Genomic DNA, 21722 nt, shown 5'->3' with positions numbered 1-21722 from the left:
AAATACAATAAGTGGTCTTTTGTAATATATTTATGTTTTCATAAATAGGCTTATCTACATTTTAGACAGCGATGTTTCTAATTTAAAAATATGATCATACATCATGTGTTTTTTCCCTCTAATTTGTATTTGTTTCAATCACTCACTTTAATTCATTCGATACACTTGAAATTTTTAAAAGGGCACTGTTGTTATTTGATTTTGAAGTGAAAAGTTATATGATAAGATATGGCCCCGTACGATGAGTATAAAATCGTGCTTATGGCCTAACTTCTTAGTGGAGACATAATAATGAACCACAAATTATGAGATGAAATTTTAGTGTCTTATATATATTCACGTTCTGTTTATAACAATGTTTCATTGCTCTTCGGTCTAAGTCATGTCTTGATCCATGTCGTAACACGTTTTGCGACATGTTCTTTTCAAAATTATGTTTATTAGTATATTTTTGTTGTGGGCAATGAGATGAATTACAGTACCATACACACACACATGTTCATGCTTTGTTTAAGATATGTTTTAAGGTCTCATTCAAATTCTATCTATGCTCTGTCTTGACTTTTGTCCTGACATGTCCTAAGACATTAAGCATTTTTTGTTATTTAGGTGTATGAATGTCCATTTTTTTGTTATTCAGGTGTACGAATATCTCTCATCTATTAAGTGTTTCTCCAAACTCTCACTTATTACTTCCCACCATAAATAATAACGAAGATGAAGTAGATGAAGATGAACAAGACATGTTTTGGGACTTGTGATAACATAGACGAGGATGAAGAAGATATGTTTTGAGGCTGGTGATGAAGTCTCGAGGCAAGAAGATTTTTAAAATTTTTAAAGTTGATTCGCTTTATGCTATAATTTCCACACTTATGTTTCACATAGTAAAGACAATTCTATATGTCTTTTCTGAGAAAAAAATATAACTTATTAATTGTTGTAATAGTAAATTAAATATTTGTGTATGATATATATTGATTGGCACTTAAATCTGTAAAAACAAACATCCACACAAGTGACATCTCAATTAAATCTCAGTTTTTACGGATTTAGTTATGGATCTTTGTTTTATTTTTTATAACACAGAATGAAAATAACATAAATTAAATATTAAAAATTATACCAAATGTATGAAAATAATATAATTGCCTTAACTATTCAATACTATAAAAATATTAATTTGTCTAATCAATTTTTGAGCAAATGTTTTCAAAACAAAATTTCATGACTAAACTAAAATCCAATGTTCTTTATTATATTTAGATAATATTAATATTATAAAATTTCACATGTTAATAAAAAAAATTAGTTTTTGATGGTAATAATTTTTTTTAAAAGCACAATAATTCAATAATATTTTTTAACATAAAATTTAGCTCCTCTAACACAAAATTATGGTTCCGCCTTGCGGAAAAACAACTGACATTACAATTTTTTTATTTTTTTATTATCGTGAATTGGAAAAATTAAAATATGTAGGGTTTATATCATGTGAACTTGATTATTTTGAAAAATATGTGAAAATTAATTTATATTTATTTTCATTAAAATGTTCAAAAATTAATAAAGCATGGAAAAAAAATACATAACACTCAGTTATATATATAAAGGAACCATAATTACAAAAATCATAGCCTCACTTGAACAATAAATCGACCTTGAAATCAAAATTATAAAAGAGAGGCTCGCGAGTTCAATGGGAAGTAAGAAAGGGGAATCGGAGCTTTTGTCGATTTCTCGTCACTCTCCGACTTCTCGGGAGCTCTTGTCAATTTGTCACTCCCCGACTTCTTGTGAGATGACGAACCAGAATTATGCATGTTCGAATCCGACGTATCGGAAGTTGTGGATACAAAACAACGTATAAAGTTTGAAAAAAAACCCATGATCGACTTTAAATTTGCAAGACGTACAAAAAAAAAAATATATATATAATTAATTTTATTATGCTACTTATCAATCGTCCCTATATATAAGTATGTTTTTAATGAGTATTTATAGTGAACAAATTTGAAAATAATCTAATAGTTTTGATTGGTAAGCAAGGAATTGGTTGTGATTGGTTGGGTTGCATCATATTTAATTTGACTTATCAAGGGTGGAGATCTTTCCATGTAGCTTCTGAATAGACGATCTTGCCATGGGGCCGAAATCCATTTTTTTTAAAATATTTAATTAATAAAATATTAAAAAAAATTTATCCTTAATTATTGAATTCATTGGGTTAAAAAATTTAAACAAGTTTGAAAATTAATTAAAGTTAAAAGTTTTAAACAAATTATGCAATTATTTCTTTGAATAATATTTGTATATAATTTTGATGGTGTTGATTTATTAATTATCTTAGTACGTCTCTCGATCTTTTCTCTTTATCTCAAATTTCACATGGTTTTTTGCTATCTTATAAGTTTTGTTTAAAAAATAATTCTTTATTTAATTAACTAAATTATGTGAATACGTGAAAACCATATGATATGATTATTAGTATATTATTAAAGTTGAGAGATATAGAACAAAAAAGTTTGGCGTACGATGTGCTAGTTAACTAAATACAGAAAATACACATGTTACAACAATATATTAATACACAATTATTAACCACAAAATAATTATACTAATATAATATTTAACTTCTCGAATGTTTTTATGGTAATTGATTTTAATCCCAAGATTATTGTTGAAAAAACCTATACAATAAACAAAATATCTTGCAAGGATTATGCACTTGCAAGCAAACTTTTCATAACCAGATTTGTGATCAAATCGATTTAGCTTGAAAAACGATTTAATCGATAAAAAATTAACACCGTTATATTATATAAAATAAAAATATATTATAATATAATAAATAATATATTTTAAATTATAAATATTTTAAATTTGCATATAAATAATAAAAATATATAGTTATTAAAATTTAAATCTACAAATATGTATAAGATGTATATAAATAAAGAAAAAAAATATATTTATCAAAGTTTAAAACCTAAATAATTATATACATATATTCAAAATATCAATTATCATTATATACTTTTTAAAACAAATATAATAAATTAAATAAATATATTATTGCTAAAATAATATTTTTATAGAAGTCCAAATTCGAAAATAATCATGTATATATTTAACAAAATATTAAATTTAAGATTTTAAAAAATATATTTTTAAAAAAATTTAAAATTTTGAAAAACTAGTTCATAGTCGGTTCGATCAGGTCTTTAGGGTGTTTCGGAACGAACTCGTAACAAGTTCCCGATCCAATCAATTTGACCGATCGGTCCTGTGGGGAACCCGGACGCTAATTTATTTCTTAATCGTTCTTGGGAATAATTGGATCAATTAAATAAATTGGGTCTAATTTTTTTTAAAAAATACAAATGCAGAACTTACATATTTAATCTGATATACATATCAAAAGTAAAAGTACATGTCTTGTACAACAGTATGTCATAACAAACTACTGTTCTTTCACTACATATCAAGTAATGAAAATAACTCTACTTCTGGGTCTGGATCTCTACGCTAAATTATAATCTCTCATCTTCGTCTTGACCCTGATCCTGTCCCACATGGTGTCATGCACACATACAAACACAACAACAGCCGGATAACTCTGGTGAGAATAATATTCCCAGTATAAACAACGTATACATGCAATCATATAAGAGCATATAAAAAAAAACATAACAATCATCAATAACATGTATCAATCTGAAACATGAAATGATATAAAATTGTAACTCAAACTCATATCTTTGACTCGACTCTGATCTAGTATAGTCTAGGATCCCGGTTCCCGGACGTTAGCATAATATATCGAATCTCAGCAATAGAAGTCGATTTGCTTCTAAGCAACATCGATATAAACCGAACAACCAATGTCTAGGCACCTCTGCTCAAGAATTTTGTCACCTCTGCCAATGACTCGTTCTCGTAATCTGTAATAGCTAAGCTTGGTGTACGGTACGGTTTAAGTTTTCATAAGTTTATTGACTACTTGGTCAAGTTTAAGTATAGTTTGGATGTTAAAAGTTTCGATTTAGGATTTATAGTATGGTTGGTTATAGAGAATGTGTAGTGCTATTGTAGCGGCGTTACGATTAAATTCATGATAATTCGTATGTTGAGCCAATTGGTATGAGGCCAATTGGAGTGATTAGTTAAGACATAGAGGTGTAACTTTCTTATTTTGAGTTTTGTTCAAATCATTGTGGAAGATAAGCCAAAAGTGCCCCGAAATGTGTCGTGCGTTTCGTCGTTCCTCCAGTGACACATGTTGGGAGAATGGGCATAACGTTTTACTCAGACCTCCATATGATCTGAAATTTGGAGAGATTTAAGGAAAGACATAGGGCTACAACTTTGTAGGTTACCACTTTTTTTAATTCGGAAGGGAAAATGCGTTTCTGAAGCGATCTTTAACGTGGCAGTGTGCAGAGTGGCGCCCGAGCGCCACACTTCTGGAATATTGGATTTTGGGCAGTAACGTCGGCGCCCGAGCGGTAATTTTCGACCGCCCGAGCGCCGAGCACAATACAAGCGTGTTTTCGGATTTTAAGTGTTAATGCAAGAGTTGGTCTCACTTTTCTCATTCTTCCTTCTCACTTTTCGTTTCTTCTTCTATTGGGAGACTAGGGTTCCAATTTCTCTCCTTTCTTTTCTTTAATCCAAGCTTCTTGTTAGTTATTTGTATTGAGAGCAAGATTATTTTGGGATCAAGGAAGCTAAGGTAAACTTTTGGTTTGGTTATTTCTTGGTTTTGGTGTGTGAGATGATATGGGTTTGTGATGGTGTTGATTTTTTGGCTTTTATGGTATTGTTGTTGGATTATTTGGTTATTGATGCTGCAAATTATGGTTTATTGTTGTAGGATTGCTATCAAGAGATTAGATACAAGGTTCCAAGTGGTTGTAAGTGGAATCTCATTCTTGTGCTCACATGATAGTATATGTATTGTGTTTCAATGGTTTTAACATGTTATTCCCTTCCATTTGATCCATATTATGTATTGAATTACTTGATTGTATATTTGAGACAATTGAATGTCTCAATTGTGAAAAAGAGAATACAAGAGAAAAGAGTTTACAAAGTTTGATTAAATGCCCCAAAGAGAGTTTAAAATGATTTATGGATTGATAGATACATAGTCATAGATTGCATGCAATTAGTTGATCAACGACCATAGGCTTATATCCCTCAGAGTTATCGATTTATATCGATGGGATATAGGTACAGAGACAGAGATACTATATAGATATCAATCCAACAGAGAAAAGAGAAATGCCATCTTATTGTTATATTATTGCTATGTTATTCATGATTCAGAGTTGATGGTGTTTAATGTTTTTAAAGCCATGTTTTACAGAGTATGCTATGTACATTGCTATGTAAGAGTTCCACTTGCTGAGTTTTTTTACTCATTTCAGTTATTCATGTGATGCAGATAAGAGCGACGAACCAGGACGTTGATTGAAGCCGGGGTCATATTGAAATGGGATCGGTTACGGTGACCGGAAGCGCAACGGAAGTTAAAAAATTTTATTTTCTAGAGAAAATTTCGGCCACCCCTATTCTTGTGTAGCAAATACAATAAAATACAAAAATGACATTCATAGTGTGTTTAGAATTTTACCTATCAATCTCAAGAGATTGATGATGGCACCAACTAAGTTGTAAACAACTTGGCTCTTGAAAAGGATGACAATCTACAAGCTTCCTCCTTACTCCAAAATTAGGCCCACCACCAACTAGCTAGAACCCTTCTTATTTTGCACTAGAAAAATAAGAAGATTTTTCAAAGAGAAGAGATGAATTCCTCAACAACTTGAAGAACAAAAGGAGAAAAATTTTGAGAGAAAACTTGCATAATTTCGGCCATGGTAGATGCAATGAGGGGAAGGGAGACTTGTCTTGGTAGTGAAAAAGTAGAAATCACTTTTTTTTAGCATGCCATGCCTTGAAAACTCAAAAAGTAGTCTCCCAACCTTTCACCTCCCATGCATGCATATTATATGGTTTTAACAAATTAAAAACCATGGACTAAATTTAATTATCTCAAACATATTTGAGACTAATTAAACATTACTTGAATTTACCCAAGTCCCACTAGTTAAATAATTAATTTAAATTGAGCTCTACAAGACTCAATATAATATAATTAATTCAACACTTAAATTAATTTAATTATTTGGACTCTACTAGGTCCACTAGTGTTAAATTAATTCAACACTTGAATTAATTTAATTTAGTCCATAATAATGTTTATGAAAATCACAATTTTCAAATACATTATATATTTGGCCAACTTTTAATTTAGGAACACTTCCATAAATCAAAATTTACATTTCTCTCATAGAAGTCATACTTCTATTTTTCCTTTACGCTTATAAACTCATTTATAAGCCGTTCAACACATTGAACTAATTTCTCCTTTATAGAAGTCATACTTCTAATTTTCCTTGCGCTTATAAACTCTTTTATAATCCGTTCAACACATTGAACTATTTTACTTCTCAACGGGATCTAGAAAGCTAATACTTGTGTGGCCCTCAATGGTTCATTGATACAACTAGCCGTGGGTTCACATCTCCATGTGATTCGGACTAGGGCTGCAAACGAACCGAACATGTTCGCGAGTTTTTCGAGCCAGCTCGATAAATATTCGATTCGTATTCGAACTTATCGAATTTGAGCCGAACTCGAACACGTTCGAACTTTTTTCCGAGCCGAACTCGAGCCCAAATTATTTTGTTCGATAGCTCGCGAATAGTTCGCGAGCCTTAATATTTTATTAATATAATATAATTATATATATATATATATATATATATATATATATATATATACATTTCGAATATTTCGAGCATTTCGAGCTTTCAAACCTTAATATCCGAGCAATAATTCGAATAGTTCATGAATATATTCGAATATTTCGAGCCGAACTCGAACTCGAACTTCATTTCGAGCCGAGCTCGAGCCCAAATATTTGAAATTATCGAACTTCGAATCGAGCTCGAATATACCTATTTCGAGCCGAATTCGAGCCTAACTTTTTTACTATTATTCGGCTCGATTCGGTTCGTTTGCACCCCTAATTCGGACTAAACATGTCCTTATATGAGCATACCCCAATTGCTCCATTCTTATTTATCAACTCCTTGATAATAAGAACGTCAGAACTCAAGTCTGATAGTACCCAACCAATCATGTTAAACGCCTAGCAGCATCGCTTACATGATTCCCTAGGTATCAAATGATAGTGCCTGCAAGAACCATTCTATTATGGTTAGCGTACAGTATGGTCCCTTCAACTCATATATCCCGACCGATTCGACAACCATTGGTTTATCGAGAGTTGTCAATGAATCGATACTATGTGTCATGTCGTAGTTGCATCGATGGTGTAATCTATGAAACCCCTTTCATAATTACCACCATACTCTGATCAGAGATTTCAAACTACATATACATGAAAAACACATAGGATATCCATACCCGAAGGTAAGCGGTGAATCCCCGACTACAATGCATCGACTCCTATGTGTTTCGACAGAACACCCAACCTTGCCACCTGATGACCCCATGAGAGTCGGTAAACAAGTCAAAGTGTAAGTCTAGCACATAGAGTCTCAATGTTGTCCCGGGTCATAAGGACTAATGGTGTACAACCATAAACTAGGACATTTCCACTCGATAAGTGAGAACCACTTGGAAAGTCCTTTATGGAGGGTTGTTCAGTGCACTCTACCAGGAGCACCTATCTGCATGCTCGGACATCACAATGTCCCCTACCAATGAAACATGGTACTCACATCGCAGATACTAGTCTCGAACTCTAGCGGCCTATATCCTTCTTAGTGGCGGCTGAATCGACTAGGAACCTTTCAGAATATACAGTATTACAAATATGAGTTTCATGATACTCATCGTATGAGCATCTCATATTCTTTCTACTATTTGTATATTCAAGGGCTTTATCTATGCAACTAGCATGTGTATACAGATAAAGATGTGCCAAAATAATAATATCAAATATTACTAAAATAAAGATTGCTTATACATAGAGTTTCCTTGTGAACACTCGGCCAACACTTGGCTCGACGGGCACCTACTCTAACACATATGCATATAGAGATGGAAGGAAGTGGAAGATTATTTTGTTATACATGATCAAAATGATATTTTGTATTTTGATGCAACACTTTTTGGATCATGTATATTCTTTTGATGGTATATATATATTGGAAATGTATTTGGAATCCTTCCTCCCTTTTAAAAAAAATTTAAATTCCGCTGTTATTTTATAAAATAGGTCAGAGGTGTCACATTTAGTGGTATCAGAGCACCGTTCTTCGGACCAATGCATATGACTTCGTCTACTTTCAACGGTCCGGGTATGTCTTCTTCTACATCTATTCATTGTTATCTATTGATTTGTTTTGTGTGAGCACATTGTAGAGTACGCCTCCTAAGAGGAAAGTCGTAGAGGGTGAGGATAGTTCTTCCTCTAGAGTTGTCGATGAGTTCGGCAAGTTGTTGAAAGAGCAAGCCAAGGTCCATAGTGAGCAGATCCAACAGTTGCTACGTATGCAAAGTACAGGTCAAGGTAGAGGACGGGGTAGAGGCCAAGTGGCTCAGGCAGTGGGAACCGATGGGATCTTTACTGCTTTCAAGAGGATGGATCCGCCAGAATTTGCAGGTAGCACTGATCCTTTGGTAGCTGTAGAGTGGATCAAAGCTCTTGAGGCGATTTTTGATCATCTCAACTATGAAGACAAAGACAGAATCAGTTGTGCAGTGTTCATGTTGGTCAAGGCTGCACGCATTTGGTGGAATGCTACTAAGGTTGGTGTTGATGTTCCGACATTGAAGTGGCAAGAGTTTACTGATCTTTTCTATGACAAGTACTTCCCAGATGCACTTTGAGCTAGGAAGGTGACTGAGTTTCTAGAACTTCGTCAAGGAGGTATGAATGTCGATGAGTATATTCTGAAGTTCAAGGAGGGCTGTCTGTTTGCCACATACATTGCCTCCAACGACAAAGACAAGGGTGCTCATTTCATTAGAGGCCTTAGAGCAGAAATCAGAAAGGACATCAACATGTCGAAGGCTGTGACATTCAAGGAGATTGTGGCTAAGGCTTTATTGGCCGAACAGGATGTGAAGGACATTGCAAGAGAGAGACAGGCGAGATAGCATGCCATTGCTCAGAGAGGCCAGGGTTCGAATCAAAGAGGAAGGGATCGTTTCAAGGGGAAAGGCAAGTTAGAGCCGAGTCCTAATCCACCGACGGTTCCATCTGATCCCGAGAAGCAATTGTGTCCCAAGTGCAGTAGACATCACCGGGGAGAGTGCAGATTTGGTACTCACACTTGTTATCGATGTGACACTGCAGGCCACATTGCCAAAGATTGTCCTAGAGGAACAAGTAAAGAGAAGGTTCATGGTCGCATCTTTACCATGACGAAGGAAGGTCTAAACCATGATTCTTCTGTGATCTCTAGCACTATTTTAATTTCAGGCAGAGTAGCTACGACATTGATTGATACAAGTGCTACTCATTCTTTTATGTCTGAACTATTTTTGAGATCTTTGGGTATAGTTCCTTCTGTTCTTCCCCTCCAGTTTAATGTTGTATTGCCTTCGGGGGATGTGTTGTGCCCGACATCTATTGTGTATGCGTGCTCTGTTTAAATTGATGAGCGAGTGGTCTATGCTGATTTGATTGTTATTCCAATGGTCGCATTTGATATTATACTTGGCATGGATTGGCTATCAACCTATCGTGCCGTGATTGATTGCGTTGCTAAGACGGTGAAATTTGCAGATGATGGCAATAAGGAAGGTATGATCGCCAGTGCAGGTACTTCGCTGGTCCTTCCTTTTATTTCGTGTCTTGAGGCTAAGAAGTTGTTGTGTAGAGGTTGTGATGGGTTTTTGGCTTCTATTGTGGATGTGGATAAAATTGTGAAGTTTAATATTGATGATATTGATGTTGTGAGAGAGTTCTCTGATGTTTTTGAAGATGATGTGCCGGGTTTACTGCCGGACAGAGATGTGGAGTTTGTGATTGACCTAGTTCCAGGTACGGTTCCTATTTCCAAGGCTCCGTACAGAATGGCCCCTATAGAGATGAAATAGTTGAAGACGCAGTTGCAGGATCTTTTGGATAAAGGTTTCATTCGACCGAGTTCTTCGCCTTGGGGAGCTCCGGTTCTTTTCGTCAAGAAGAAAGATGGGTCTTTGCGGCTATGTATTGATTACAGAGAGCTCAACAATGTGACTATCAAGAATAAGTATCCATTGCCACGGATAGATGATTTGTTTGATCAGCTGCAGAGAGCTACCGTGTTTTCGAAGATTGATCTGCGATCTGGCTATTATCAGTTGAAGGTTAGGGAGTCTGATATCCCTAAGACGGCGTTCCGGACCAGGTACAGTCATTATGAATTTCTTGTGATGTCTTTTGGTCTGACCAATGCCTCTTCAGTCTTTATGGATCTGATGAACCGTGCGTTAAAGCCGTATTTAGATAGCTTTGTCATTGTTTTCATCGATGACATATTGATCTATTCCAAGACCAGAGAGCTTCATGCAGAGCACCTCAGAGTTGTTCTTCAGTTGCTGAGAGAGAAGAGGTTGTATGCTAAGTTGAAGAAATGTGAGTTCTGGTTGGAGCAGATTTCTTTCTTAGGCCATGTTGTTTCGAAGGATGGTATAGCTGTTGATCCAACAAAGATTGAGGCGATTCAGAAATGGCCTATCCCTACCACTGTATCAGAGGTACGCAGTTTTCTTGGTTTGGTGGGTTATTATCGTCGTTTCATTTCAAATTTTTCCAAGATTGTCCTGCCATTAACCAATCTGACGAGAAAGACTGTGAAGTTTAAGTGGTCCAATGAATGCCAAAGTGGATTCCAGGAGTTGAAAGATAAATTGACGACAGCTCCGGTACTTGCATTGCTTAGTGGTTCAGAGGACTTTGTTGTTTTTACTGACGCGTCGAAGAAAGGTCTTGGTGCAGTGCTGATGCAACGTGGAAAGGTTATAGCCTATGCTTCTCGTCAGTTGAAGGACTACGAGAAGAATTATCCTACGCATGATTTGGAGCTGGCAGCTGTGATTTTCGCCCTGAAGATTTGGAGACATTATTTATATGGCGAAAAGTGTGAAATCTTCACGGACCACAAGAACTTGAAGTATTTGTTTTCTCAGAAAGAACTCAATATGCGACAGAGACGATGGTTAGAGCTTGTCAAAGACTATGATGTGACAATCAGTTACCACCCTGGAAAAGCGAATGTTGTAGCGGATGCTTTGAGCCGTAAGTCGAGTTCTTCTTTGAGTTCGATGATTCAGCAACCGTGGTTGTTAGACTTGCAGCGAGAGGAGATAGCTTTGGTGGTTCCAAGAACCATTGCTCGCTTTTCAGCATTGGTCATTCGGGCTACATTGATGGATAGGATCCGTAGAGAGCAGGTCAATGATTTACAGTTGACAGAGTTGAGAGCCAGAGCAGAGGAGAGAGGTAATTCAGAGTTTGGATTGAATGGAGATGGTTTGGTGACTTTTAGAGGCCGTATTTGTATTCCTGTTGGTGATGATATTCGGCGAGATGTCTTGACAGAGGCACATACCGCGCCATATTCGATACATCCAGGTGGTACCAAGATGTATCAGGATCTTCGTAGACTCTATTGGTGGCCAGGTATGAAGAAAGATATTGCAATGTTTATTTCTCAGTGCCTAACTTGTCAGCAGGTGAAGATCGAGCATCAGAGACCTGCTGGGACATTGTTGTCATTGCCGATTCCTCAATGGAAATGAGAACATATTACAATGGATTTCGTGACTGGTCTTCCCAGAACGCAGAAATGTTTTAACTCTATTTGGGTTATGGTTGATCGGTTGACCAAGTCAGCGCATTTTCTTCTGGTCAAGACGACGTACTCCATGAACCAGTATGCCGAAGAGTACATAGCAGAGATTGTTAAACTTCATGGTGTTCCTGTGTCGATCGTGTCTGATCGTGACCCTAGATTTACTTCAGAGTTTTGGAAGAGTTTGCACAGAGCTATGAGTTCACGGTTAGCTTTTAGTACAGCATATAACCCCAGAGTGACGGTCAATCAGAGAGAGTTATTCAGATTTTAGAGGATATGCTCAGAGCTTGTACTATTGATTATCCTGGCAGCTGGGATTCCAAATTGCCTCTTGTTGAGTTCACGTACAATAACAGTTACCAAGCGACGATTGGCATGGCACCGTATGAAGCACTTTATGACAGAAAGTGTAGATCTCCCTTGTATTGGGACGAGATTGGTGAGAGGAAGATGTTGGGTCCAGAGTTGATCCAACAGACAGCTGATGTTGTTGCGGTAATTTGAGAGAGAATGAAGACAACACACTCGAGATAGAAGAGTTATGCTGATGTGCGTCGTAGACCATTGCAGTTTGAGGTTGGCGACCATGTGTTCTTGAAAATAGCACATCTCAAGGGTGTGATGAGGTTTGGCAAGAAGGGAAAGTTGAATCCGAGATTTATTGGCCCATTTGAAATCTTGGATAGAGTTGGTGATCGAGTTTACAGGTTAGCCCTACCGCCAGATCTTGATAGAGTTCATAATGTTTTTCATGTATCAATGCTCCGGAAGTATATTGCGAATCCTTCTCATGTTCTTCGCCACGAGCCATTGGATTTGACGCCGGATTTGACGTATCAAGAGATTCCAGTCCAGATTCTGGATCGAAAAGTTAAAGTATTGAGAAACAAAGAGATCGACATTGTTAAAGTCCTTTGGAGGAATCATTTGATCGAAGAAGCCACGTGGGAACCAGAGGATGAGATGAGAGAGAAGTATCCTGAGTTGTTTGCGTAGTGACCTCAATTTCGGAGACGAAATTCCTCTAAGGAGGGGAGATTGTAATAGCCAAGCCTGGTGTACGGTACGGTTTAAGTTTTCATAAGTTTATTGACTACTTGGTCAAGTTTAAGTATAGTTTGGATGTTAAGAGTTTCGATTTAGGATTTATAGTATGGTTGGTTATAGAGGATGTGTAGTGCTATTGTAGCGGCGTTACGATTAAATTCATGATAATTCGTATGTTGAGCCAATTGGTATGAGGCCAATTGGAGTGATTAGATAAGACATAGAGGTGTAACTTTCTTATTTTGAGTTTTGTTCAAATCATTGTGGAAGATAAGCCAAAAGTGCCCCGAAGTGTGTCGTGCGTTTCGTCGTTCCTCTAGTGACACATGTTGGGAGAATGAGCATAACTTTTTACTCAGACCTCCAAATGATCCGAAATTTGGAGAGATTCAATGAAAGACATAGGGTTACAACTTTTTAGTTTACCAATTTTTCTAATTCGGAAGGAAAAAGGCGTTTCTGAAGCGATCTTTAACGTGGCAGTGCGCAGAGTGGCGCCCGAACGGTAATGTTTGGCCGCCCGAGCGCCACTACTTCTGGAATATTGGATTTTGGGCAGTAACGTCGGCGCCCGAGCGGTAATTTTCGACCGCCCGAGCGCCGAGCACAGTACAAGCGTGTTTTCGGATTTTAAGTGTTTAAATGCAAGAGTTGGTCTCACTTTTCTCATTCTTCCTTCTCACTTTTCGTTTCTTCTTCTCTTGGGAGACTAGGGTTCCAATTTCTCTCCTTTCTTTTCTTTAATCCAAGCTTCTTGTTAGTTATTTGTGTTGAGAGCAAGATTATTTTGGGATCAAGGAAGCTAAGGTAAGTTTTTGGTTTGGTTATTTCTTGGTTTTGGTGTGTGAGATGATATGGGTTTGTGATGGTGTTGATTCTTTGGCTTTTATGGTATTGTTGTTGGATTATTGGGTTATTGATGGTGCAAATTATGGTTTATTGTTGTAGGATTGCTATCAAGAGATTAGATACAAGGTTCCAAGTGGTTGTAAGTGGAATCTCATTCTTGTGCTCACATGATAGTATATGTATTGTGTTTCAATGGTTTTAACATGTTATTCCCTTCCATTTGATCCATATTATGTATTGAATTACTTGATTGTATATTTGAGACAATTGAATGTCTCAATTGTGAAAAAGAGAATACAAGAGAAAAGAGTTTACAAAGTGTTTGATTAAATGCCCCAAAGAGAGTTTAAAATGATTTATGGATTGATAGATACATAGTCATAGATTGCATGCAATTAGTTGATCAACGACCATAGGCTTATATCCCTCAGAGTTATCGATTTATATCGATGAGATATAGGTACAGAGACAGAGATACTATATAGATATCAATCCAACAGAGAAAAGAGAAATACCATCTTATTGTTATATTATTGCTATGTTATTCATGATTCAGAGTTGATGGTGTTTAATGTTTTTAAAGCCATGTTTTACAGAGTATGCTATGTACATTGCTATGTAAGAGTTCCACTTGCTGAGTTTTATACTCATTTCAGTTATTCATGTGATGCAGATAAGAGCGACGAACCAGGACGTTGATTGAAGCAGGGGTCATATGCATATAGAGATGGAAGGAAGTGGAAGATTATTTTGTTATATATGATCAAAATGATATTTTGTATTTTGATGCAACACTTTTTAGATCATGTATATTCTTTTGATGGTATATATATATATTGGAAATGTATTTTGAATCCTTCCTCTCTTTAAAGAAAAATTTTAAATTCCGCTGTTATTTTATAAAATGGGTCAGAGGTGTCACATAATCTATCTTCTTTTCTCTGCTATTCTATAAGTCAATAGAATAAGCATATACATCCAAATAATACAAAAGTATTAAACAATAACAAACAAGTATGTGGTTTAGGGAAACTCAAGTCAAATCTGACTCAAGTCGATTTCCCGGTTAACATCGATTTATACCTTTCTTTTGTCGGTTTATGGCTCTGTCGAAATCTTGAATTCGAAGCCTGTCAATATTCAATCTGAAAATGACAATATCGAGGAATACAATATCAATACACCACTCAAATCAATACTGGATATAATCAGAAGTCAATCTAATTCTGTTTCAACAACATAACTGCACAATCTCAATATACCCAGCAATAAAAATCAACCGATATCAATTCCCACAACTCATAATCGATAACAATATAAATCTGATATCAAATCTCAATCAAATCAATTCTGAAAATCATAACAATTTCATACGGTATCTGTTCTTTAATCCGGTTTCGATTATACGATATCTAATATATCAAGAACAACATATATAAATCATATCCGATTCCTTCAATATCATATTTTCAAATCATATCAAAACATAATAAAACTTACGTCTATGTGAAGCCTGTAACGAGAGGAGCACGGTACTGAAGTCGGATTGAAATTCTAACGGCTGGATATTGCAAAAATCAGAATTCTATGAGGTATAAAGGCGTAAGTAGCTTTTCTCAGTTCCTCTTTCTGAATTCTGAAGGGATGGGTTTATATATATCAACTTGCATAATTCAGCTACGTGTCTTATTTTTCTCACATATAGGGCGACGCTCAGGCGGTCAAAAGCTACCGCTCGGGCGCGGAACCTTCTGTCCAAGTACTCGGCTTGTTATACACTGGCGCTCGGGCGGTCTTTTTCTACCGCTCGGGCACCAGACTTTCTCTCCAAATATTACATAAATCATATGCTTTACCCAATTTGGTCTCGGAGTGGCCCGTCTATAATCACATCAATTATCAATAAATCATTTCCCTCCACTAAAATCTCCCATACAACCCTTCTAAAAATTCTTTTATTTTCCTTATTTTCCATCCACATCCCAAGTCCCAAACTAATGCTAATTGTTAGCCGAGACATCTCTATTATCTTATATTTGTGGTAGCGTAAAGGCTCATATTAAGCGACAAATGAATTTCGAAAGATGCATCTATTTGGGTGCCAATGTGTACGTCGAGTTGTTAGACTCATGATCAGGAAAGAAGTTTGCATACTATTGGTATTGTCTCATATTACCCAAAGTTCAGTCTTATCCAGGGACGTAATGTAGCGACCCATACCAGGTCACCTATTGCAATCTTAATAGCATGCACTTAAAAACCTAATCAAATCATAAACATGATAACTTAAACAGCAGGAACATAAACAAAACATTAAATCGATATATAATTCCTAGACACGAAACAATAATAAATCAAAATATAATATAAACATATGGAATGATAATGAAAATTCAACAACTGCAATAAACCTCCTCATGCTTTCACTGCTCGCTCACCGCTTGCTCCCACCAGGTTTGTCCAACCTAAGACCTGTCTCCATGGAATGAGGAGTCCAAGAACATAAAACCGAGGACGTAAGCGATAAATCTCCGTGCATGGAATTATTAAGTTCTATATGATGCATGTATGCAAATATGTACTGGATATTAAAGATTAAACAAGATCAACATGCTTAGTCTAGAGGCATCATAGTGTGTAGCACTCTGTTCTGCCGCCTTAGGAGGTGACTCCCAACCCAAATTAGACCGGGGACAAAAATGTCACCAGAGATCATAGTCAACGAAAGCATCTCACAGTGACAGTGCACACTCATCCAATAAGACATATGTCTGAAAGATTATGATAAACTCAACGTAATATGCATGCAACATAATAATCGTGACATAAAATATGCAACATAATAACATGTCAAGTAAAATACAACACATAAAAATGAACACTCAGCCAGGATATCGTGGACAACACTTACATACCTATAAACAGTTGGTCTAAGAATCCTAAGCACTCGTCCTGGACAACGTAATCAACACACTGATATTACTAAATGTTGGTCTCAATTGCGGAATTTGAGATAGTAAAATCCTAAAATAAAGAATAAACTGGACACCGAGATTTACGTGGAAAACTCCTAAAAATTATTAGGTAAAAACCACGGGCAAGATTAAAATAATTTCACTATAATATTTTGTGGTGTACAACTCACTCACTGTGTTTCCAAAGAGAACACACACTCTCTTAATACAAGAGAACAAACACCTCACAAATATAATAGAACTAAGCACTCAAATGCTTATAAGATGAGAGAAAACTCGAAGAAGGGATGATTTCAGAATGAAGGGTGAGCTCTTTTTATAGAGTCTCCTGTCAGTGTGAATACACGTTAAAAACACGTATTTCCGTCCAACTTGCCAACCACAATTTTTTCCTTTCTTGATTGGCCCCTACTTCATTTAAATGTTTGCCGACACTAACTGAACATACTTCAACTGATCTATTCTAACCTCGAATTTCCAGTTGCATCCTCGTCAGGCGAAGAATTAATTTTTGAAACTTATATTTCGGTTTTCTCGATATGTTCGTGGGGAGAAGTTTTTCCCCTTTCTTTAAGATTGTCCATTTTTTTTTTCATAATTTATTTTAGAGTAAGTTTTTTGTGAGACGGTTTCACGAATCTTTATCTGTGAGATGTGTCTATCATACCGATATTCACAATAAAAAGTAATAATCTTAGCATAAAAATAATAAATTTTCATGGATGACACAAATAAGAGATTTGTTTCACAAAATACGACCCGTGAGATCGTCTCACACAAATTTTTTTGTCTTTTTTTTAAAAATATTTGTATGCAGTTTAATTGAAATAGAAGAATTATATACGTAATAATTAGTTTGATGTCACATTACATTGCTCAAAGTTTAATAAATAACATAGATTTGTTTTACTAAACATTGTATTCTTTAATTACACGAGCACCATTAATATTATATATTTTTTTGTCGATAATTGTAAAAAATACATAAATGAATATGAACAAATGGACTTTACATGATTTTGCTCAAACTTATTCTTAGTTCATTTACAATTTATTTGAAAATAGATCACAATCTTAATAATATAGTGTATATATAATTTTTTTCAATAATTAGCCAAATAAAATTATAACAAACATAACCAAAAATTACCTTTAACAAAAAGTTTCCTTTAATTATAATAATTTAAAATATCACAATTTTTTTAAAAAAATTATCATATATGATTCTATAAAATTATTATACCTAACAAAAGATTAAAAAAACACGCAAATAATGTATTATTGTAGAATTACCGCTTTAAAAAAATTAATAAAAAATATTTTATAATTAAAAAATCTCTACGACATCCCAAATATACCTTTTATTAATATTACCTATACAAATAATAATATTTAATCTTTTCATAATTATTTTCTTGAGAAGTTTTCGTATTTTCAATATTCGACAAATTTTTTACTACAAAATAAATATAATCCAAAAAAATTTAAAACATTCTAAATATACCTTTGTATTAATATTACTTACAAAAATTATAATTTTTTATATTATAAAAATTATTTTTCAAAATGTATTCACCTTAATTATTTTTATTTGTATATTATTTATTTTAAAATAGGAAAATATAATGTCTATTTTATTAAAATTACTATCAAATTTTAATTTCATCTAAATTAATTTAATTGTATCAATATTTTTATCATTTTATTTTAAAATATTAATATTTTTTTATTATTTAATTTGATTATATATAATTTAACTGACATTATCATCACACAAATAAAAATAATTAAGGTATAATTAAATTTATAGTAGTTTGAAATTAAATTTGTTGAATACTATAATTTTTATTTAATCTAAAAAAATTGATGAAAATTTCTTACGAAAATAATTATAGAAACATTGAAAAATTATTATTTCTATAAGTAATATTAGAAAAAGGATAAATTTGGAACGTGGTAGATATTTTTTTTCTTTTCTAAAGTGGTTGGGCCTTGTAAATGAACTGGAGCCGGTCAAGCCCAATAATTTTAAGGCCCATCAACATTTTCCCGATAAAGGAAATTCCACGAGCAACCAGAGAGCGGCTTTCGATTTCACACAAAAATCTATATATTCGATCGGACGGAGAGAACAAAGATGCCAATGAAGGTGTTAGATGCAACAATTTCGACATTTGAAGGTGTCTTGGAGAAATTCAGAAGCGAAGGAGCAAATAACAAAGCTAATCTTATCCTTTTCTTGGCCGACAAAGATCCCTCCACCAATCTTAGTTGGTGTCCTGGTACAATTTCCACCATCCTGTGTACATTTTTTGTTCATGTATATTTGAATATATGTTTGTTGGATGAGATTTGATGCAGGTTCTGAGTATCCGATTGCGGTTAACTTTTCAATTTAGGGGTGAGAATGGGTTTTGTGTGTTGTAAATAAATCGAGTAGAATTAAGCGGCGGAAGGTGTTTTTTAGGTTGTTGAACGGATATTGATGGCTGAATTTGTGTTCGATGTTAAAGAGGAGTTCTGAAATTGTTGGCTTGTTTGTGAATGAAGCGGTGAGCAGAGCTAAATTTTGTAGTAATCTGTGTTGGCTGTGTTTGTGGGATTTGTTGTGTTTCTTGAATGTTCATTTTCTATCTGTGGAGTTTGTGTGATCCTACTGGGGGTGCTAGATTGCAGTACCGAACATGAAATTACATGTTATTTATTTTCGAATATCATGATTTTGGGGTAATCAGCCAGTTATGATAGAAGATGATAAGACAATAGATAGTGATCTCATTGAAAAATTTGGATTAATTTGAGATGGAGGATTTCAGTAGCTCTGTGATCATGAAAAACAGTAGACGATCTCATGTTTTTATAATGTAAGGCAGACCAGACATCGAATCCCATGTACATGATTGGAAAAACTAAGAAATTAATCTAATAAGAGGATATGAATCTGGTCAAAATATAAGCAGTTGAATGGAAAGTAAACATATAGAATGTTTAGTAGCTATGTAGAACCCATTCTGCTGAATGAAGAATTTTATTTTTGGTTTTGGTTGGCTAGAGTCTGGTTGTGGAAGTACAAATACTAGAATTCGAGTAACAGAAGGCATGAAAATATTTGCTCAAAAGCTTCTCACGAATATCCCTCGCTCTTCGCATTTCTCTCAATTTATGGAGTTTGAGCCACTTGAAGTGCTCGATAGGACTCCATTCCTATTATCATTTCATATCGTGGTAATGACTACAATCTTCTCTTGTTCATGTAGACAAGATAGGCATTCAAAAAAGTATACAAAACACGGAAATTTTTGGAAGTTTTTTCATCTCCAAACATGGTTTTTTTATTTAGAAAAGCCACACAGCTTAACTCTAAAATGAGAATTGGCCCTTTTTGTCTGTCATTGTAGATAGCACCTGTAAGAGCGCTGAGCAATAATTTTAAGTCGAGTGGATAAAGCGTTCCAATAGATACCATCTCTAAAATTTCCACGGTCATCCATTTTTATAGGTTACTTTTGATCTTCCTTATCAATTTTGAATTACGGCACCAGTTTTCTCGTTTGATTTGCTGAAACAATTTCCTTAGTGCAAATAGTACTTGGTTTTCCTTGTTCAGATTGTGTGAGAGCTGAACCTGTGATATACAAAAAGCTAGAAGAGTCGTCTGATAATGTTGCGCTTTTGAGAGCATATGTTGGAGATCGGCCAACTTGGCGAAATCCCCACCATCCATGGAGAACGGACTCGAGGTTCAAACTCAAGGGAGTTCCCACATTAATCCGTTGGGAAGACGATGGTATAAAAGCTCGTCTCGAAGACCATGAAGCCCATCTTGAGCAGAAAGTCAACTCCCTTTTATCTGAGAATTAATCTTAAGTCAAGCTTATACGATCTGGCAGGGAAAAATGTTTCAACTTGCAATATTTTCTTGTTATCGCAATGACAATACTACTTTGAAAATATGTCAAAATATTTTCTTGTTGAAATTGAATGAAAAAGACATACAATCAAAGATTTTCTAGTTTGAAACAAATAAATTTTTTTCTAAGACGGCTACATGGATGGGCGGAATGTATTTGATGAATTTGGATTTTAAATCTTAACATCAACTTGTTTAATTTGTTTGGTTATTTTAAAATTTTTTTGTATTGTAAATCCATCGTGGTTTATCGAATCAGTATGTATAATTATCACACTGATTATATTGAAATGTAGCGGTGTACCGAGATTTTATTCGAAATATTTTATTCTGAAAAATTACCTTACATTTTTAAAAAATTTAACTTTATTATTTACAAATACACAAAAACTTGTTATTTCGTATTTCGATATATATCGAAAATTTTCAAATTTCATACGATCACAGTACTGAAAATGTACCGAAAACTTCGTTAATTCGATATAATAATCTCGGGGTGCCGAAAAGTTATTATTTTTTCCCACTCCTAATTTTCATATGATTTTGAGGTTTTCGAGCAATTCTAACTTCAAAATAATATATTCTATATGAAATATAAAACACATCTCCAGCTCATTAACACTAAAAAATAATATGAAAATATTTTATATAATTTTGTACACATCAACTAATTTATTTATTTAAAAAGTTAATTATTAACACATTAAATACAAAATCTATACATTGATTTTATGCTTATTAATTTATATAACGAAATTGATTAAAGTAATTAATTAATTTAATTTAAATAACCAATTAATTTGTTTAAACAACCACTTTAATTAATTTAAACATTAAATTTTAAGGCAACACTTAATTTTAGAAATATCTACTTTAACAATAATAAAATGAAAACAATTTACTTCTCTACAATAATTTAGCGACACAACAATTACTTTACATTTTTAAACAATTAGCTTAACAATAATTAAATATAAAAACGAAAAAAACATAAATGATAATAATGAAAGCAACACTCACTTTTAGCTTATTATTATTATTATTATTATTATT

The 21722-nt window shown here is 34.2% G+C and overlaps 1 protein-coding gene across 1 annotated transcript; it reads left to right on the top strand.

Annotated features, from left to right (window-relative positions):
- Nucleotides 1-18822: 18822 nt before the first annotated feature.
- LOC140814980 (thioredoxin-like protein Clot) lies at nucleotides 18823-20730 on the top strand. Its single transcript, XM_073174073.1, has 2 exons — nucleotides 18823-19041; nucleotides 20367-20730. Exons 1-2 carry the CDS (start codon nucleotides 18897-18899, stop codon nucleotides 20618-20620), a joined length of 399 nt encoding a protein of 132 aa, XP_073030174.1. The 5' UTR covers nucleotides 18823-18896; the 3' UTR covers nucleotides 20621-20730.
- Nucleotides 20731-21722: the final 992 nt, after the last annotated feature.

The sequence above is a fragment of the Primulina eburnea genome, chromosome 15 (genome assembly GCF_022965805.1).
Source record: "Primulina eburnea isolate SZY01 chromosome 15, ASM2296580v1, whole genome shotgun sequence".
In the NCBI taxonomy this organism is placed as follows: domain Eukaryota; kingdom Viridiplantae; phylum Streptophyta; class Magnoliopsida; order Lamiales; family Gesneriaceae; genus Primulina; species Primulina eburnea.
The sequence above is the reverse complement of the archived record's forward strand: the minus strand, read 5'-3'. Positions and strand labels throughout refer to the sequence as shown.